The sequence below is a fragment of the Ochotona curzoniae genome, unplaced genomic scaffold, assembly GCF_017591425.1.
Source record: "Ochotona curzoniae isolate NIBS_2020 unplaced genomic scaffold, NIBS_Ocur_1.0 contig_3498, whole genome shotgun sequence".
In the NCBI taxonomy this organism is placed as follows: domain Eukaryota; kingdom Metazoa; phylum Chordata; class Mammalia; order Lagomorpha; family Ochotonidae; genus Ochotona; species Ochotona curzoniae.
Window position 1 is genome coordinate 14,491,115 of NW_024465885.1, and position 3,605 is coordinate 14,494,719.

General features: G+C 34.3%; 1 protein-coding gene across 1 annotated transcript; it reads right to left on the reverse strand.

The window, feature by feature from the left end:
- Nucleotides 1-215: 215 nt before the first annotated feature.
- LOC121156855 (olfactory receptor 5K3-like) lies at nt 216-1,160 on the reverse strand. The gene has a single exon (XM_040980838.1). It carries the CDS (start codon nt 1,158-1,160, stop codon nt 216-218), a length of 945 nt encoding a protein of 314 aa, XP_040836772.1.
- Nucleotides 1,161-3,605: the final 2,445 nt, after the last annotated feature.

The window sequence follows — 3,605 nt, forward strand, 5'->3', positions numbered from 1 at the left end:
TTATATAATGATCTTGATTATTTTTTGAAATGTTGAAAACTACAATTAATTACATTCTGACATAAATTTTTTTGTGAATAATTATGTTCATTTCCATACATCTTTGTATTCATTAGTTTATGTACAGAGTGGCCATTTTATACTTTGCTAGTACCCCTGGGCTTAGAAAAAAATTACACTATCAATTTGAAATCAATTTTTCATGGGGTTGATACTTATTTTACAATGCTACAAAATCTTTTTTTCATAATTCTTTTTATAGCATTTATCACTTCCTTATTTCTTAGAGTATAAATAAAAGGATTTAATAAAGGGATTACTATGGTATAAAAAATAGCAATGGGTACATCTTTATCCCCTTCTTTAAATGTACTTGGTCGGGTGTACATGAAGAGAAGAGAACCATAGAATATTGACACAGAAAGAAAATGGGCTGCACAAGTGGATAAGGCTTTGCCTCTTCCCTCTTTGGATTTCATTGTAAAGATTGTAAAAAGGATTTGGAAGTAAGAGATTAGAACTACAGTAATCGTTAACACTAGGATTGATCCTGCTGCAATAAGTAATAGCAACTCATTGATATAAGGGTCAACACAGGAGAGTCTATACAGTGGAATAACATCACAAAAAAAGTGATTGATTTGATGAGACCTACAGAAAGTTAACCTCAGTAGCAATGATTCTTCGATGATGGGATGCACATTTCCAACTATGTAGACTCCGACGGTCATCTGAATGCACAGTCTCTTGGACATCCTGGTGTGGTAGTGCAGAGGGCTGCAGATGGCCACATAGCGGTCATAGGCCATCGCTGCCAGCAGGAAGCAGTCAGCAGTCTCGGCAAGGCAGAGAAAATAAAACTGTCCCATGCACTCATAGAAGGAAATCATTTTGTCCTTAGAAAACAAGTTCTGTAATATCTTAGGTGTGATGGCACAGGAACAGCAGGAATCCATCAGGGCCAGGTTGCAAAGAAAGATGTACATTGGAGTGTGGAGTTGACGTTCCACACAAACCAAAGCCACCAGACCAAGGTTGCCCACCATGGTGATCAGATAGATGGCAAAGAACACGACAAACAGCAGAGTCTTCAGCTCTGGGTGATCTGAGAATCCTGTGAGCACAAACTCGACTGACAAGGAGTGGTTGTCCTCTGGCATGGCTGTTTTGTCTGTTGTGCTAGGGGTTAGGGAAATACAACATTCACATTAGAGCATATAATTTTCCAAATGTTTCCTTTTTACTGTAGATAGATGAACTTATTCTTTAGGTTTCTTTTGTTGCTTATAGAATATATTTTAAAATGTTCTAGTGTGCAATTTTTTTTGTCATAAAGTGTCTATGTCCATGAACTTAGCACTGATACCGTATTTCCTAATAATCACAGTATTCCAAGGAGAATGGGTAAAATGGAAAGCAACATTTGTGTATTTATAGATGTTTAGCATAAAAACCTAGTAGACTGGTTCAGTAGCTTAGCAGTTAAAGTCCTCACCTTGCTAGCGCTGAGTTTCCACATGGGCACTAGTTCTAATTCTAGCATCCTGCTTCCTATCCAGCTCACTCCTGGCACCCTGGGAAACAGTCAAAGATACCCCAAAGCCTTGGGACCCTGCATAAGCATGGGAGACCTGCAAGAGGTTCCTGGCTTCTGGCTTTTGACTGGCTCATTTCTGGTCGTTGCAGCCGCTTAGGGAGTGAATCAGTGATGGAAGATTTTCCTCTGTCTCTTCTCTTATATATCTAACTTTTCAATAAAAATAAAATAAATCTTTTTAAAAAAACAAACCTAGTATGCTGGTGTTTGTTTTATTGGCTTCAAATAACTTCACATCAAGTTTTTCATTTTAGACTCTTAAATTTAAAATCAGTTTATGTACATATTATGTTTTCCTATTTCTGAAACCTTTATACATTCTGCAAAGCAGTGAATGTGTTTTTAAAAAGCACAAAACAAGCATATTAAATGTACATATTTTGATGTTGCATAAATATCTGAAATAAGTGCAAATGAGGGTATCACCTTTAAACAAAGTTGTATGGAATACATATACATATGTCAATTATTGCTTCTTTCATTTTTTCTCAGCATCATAACATCTGCATAAACACAGATTTTGTCCATGCCATTTATTCCATTAACTTTTCCCCCAAATGCAAAATATTTCCTCCTTTTCGAAAAGCACTGTTGTCATGTTCTCAATAAAATTCTGAGACTGTCTCCCTCTCCATTTTCCGAACATCAGAGAATGTCTTAGAAACCCAGCATATGAGTATAATCCGTGTTGTTTTTCCCCCCATATGTGTCTGCATTATTTCCTTATTAAAAAGCAACTGGTTTCAAGTTAGCTCTGATGCATAGTGCATATACAATGCTGAGGTAAATGCAGTTTGATTTTAAGTTCATATCCACCTGAATAATTTTTTCAACTCTTGAATCTTTTCTGTCTCTGGTAAGTCCGAATAAATACCTGTAATAAATAATTATAATATCCTCATTTTGCAAATATTTCGTGTTTCTTATATCTGCATTGACTCTTTTCATCCATGTTCGTTTCCTCAGAGAATCATACTACATTGTAAAAATTACATCACAGTAGAGTGAAAGCAATTATATTTTAGTTTTATAATATTAGAAAAAAAGAAAATTATAAAAATGTATAGGTTTTTCAGTTCAAATTAGTTGTGCTTTAAATGGCCATCTCCGCTTATTGCCTATAAACCTACTAAGACATATTGACAGAGAATGCTGTCATAAAATCGATAGTTAAAATAGATATGTTTCCATAATCAAGCACCAAAAGAAAGACTTGGCTGAAAATTTAATTATTTTTGACTAAACTATTACATGCAGAAAATTTAGAAATCACCTTAACTGTACATGATGAAATTATTTAACCTGATTTTTTAGAAACCTTACCTGTATATTTGAAATTTATCTTACAATCAGGAAGTCAGATGAATTGCAGTTCTAGGTTTGATCATATTTCACAATAGTGTTCAATTTTGAGAAAGTCTACAAAGATAATATGAAGCTGAATTTTAAAACAATGGAAAATATTAAGGAATTCAGAAAGATAAATATTTATTGATGCTGCTATGCAAGTTAAAATGCTTCTCTGTCCTGATTTCTCTAGCCTGCGATGTTTCATCATTTGCTTTGCAGTGTAGGATATCAGAATATAAACCTGGATACCTAAAGCACTTAGGAACGAAAGAATGAAAACTTGGAGAACTCTAATAGGACAGTGTTAATAATTATGTCCATTCCACTGCCAAATTAAAGTTTTCCATCAACTCCTAAAGGGATTCCCTTGTATTGACATCAGTTAGTATCTATGAAGAGATTCTACTACAATGCCCATGAGACAATGGGCTTAAATCAAGTGACATTCGTAAGTCTGTTTTCTTAACACCTTATAAAAATTTTTTTGAGATACATATTTTACTAACTAAAGAGTTCAGCAAGTAAAATGTTAAAAATGTTCAGCAGGAATTTAGACAAGGGTATGACCGATTACCAAATGAAAAGATATCTGTTTCACTCATGTGTAGCAAACTTCAAAATACGCGTAGGTCATTAATACTATAGTAGTATATAAAAA

Bases quoted from the DNA above. Each gene is read 5' to 3' on its own strand.
- LOC121156855 (XM_040980838.1), bottom strand. From the start codon at position 1,160: ATGCCAGAGGACAACCACTCCTTGTCAGTCGAGTTTGTGCTCACAGGA.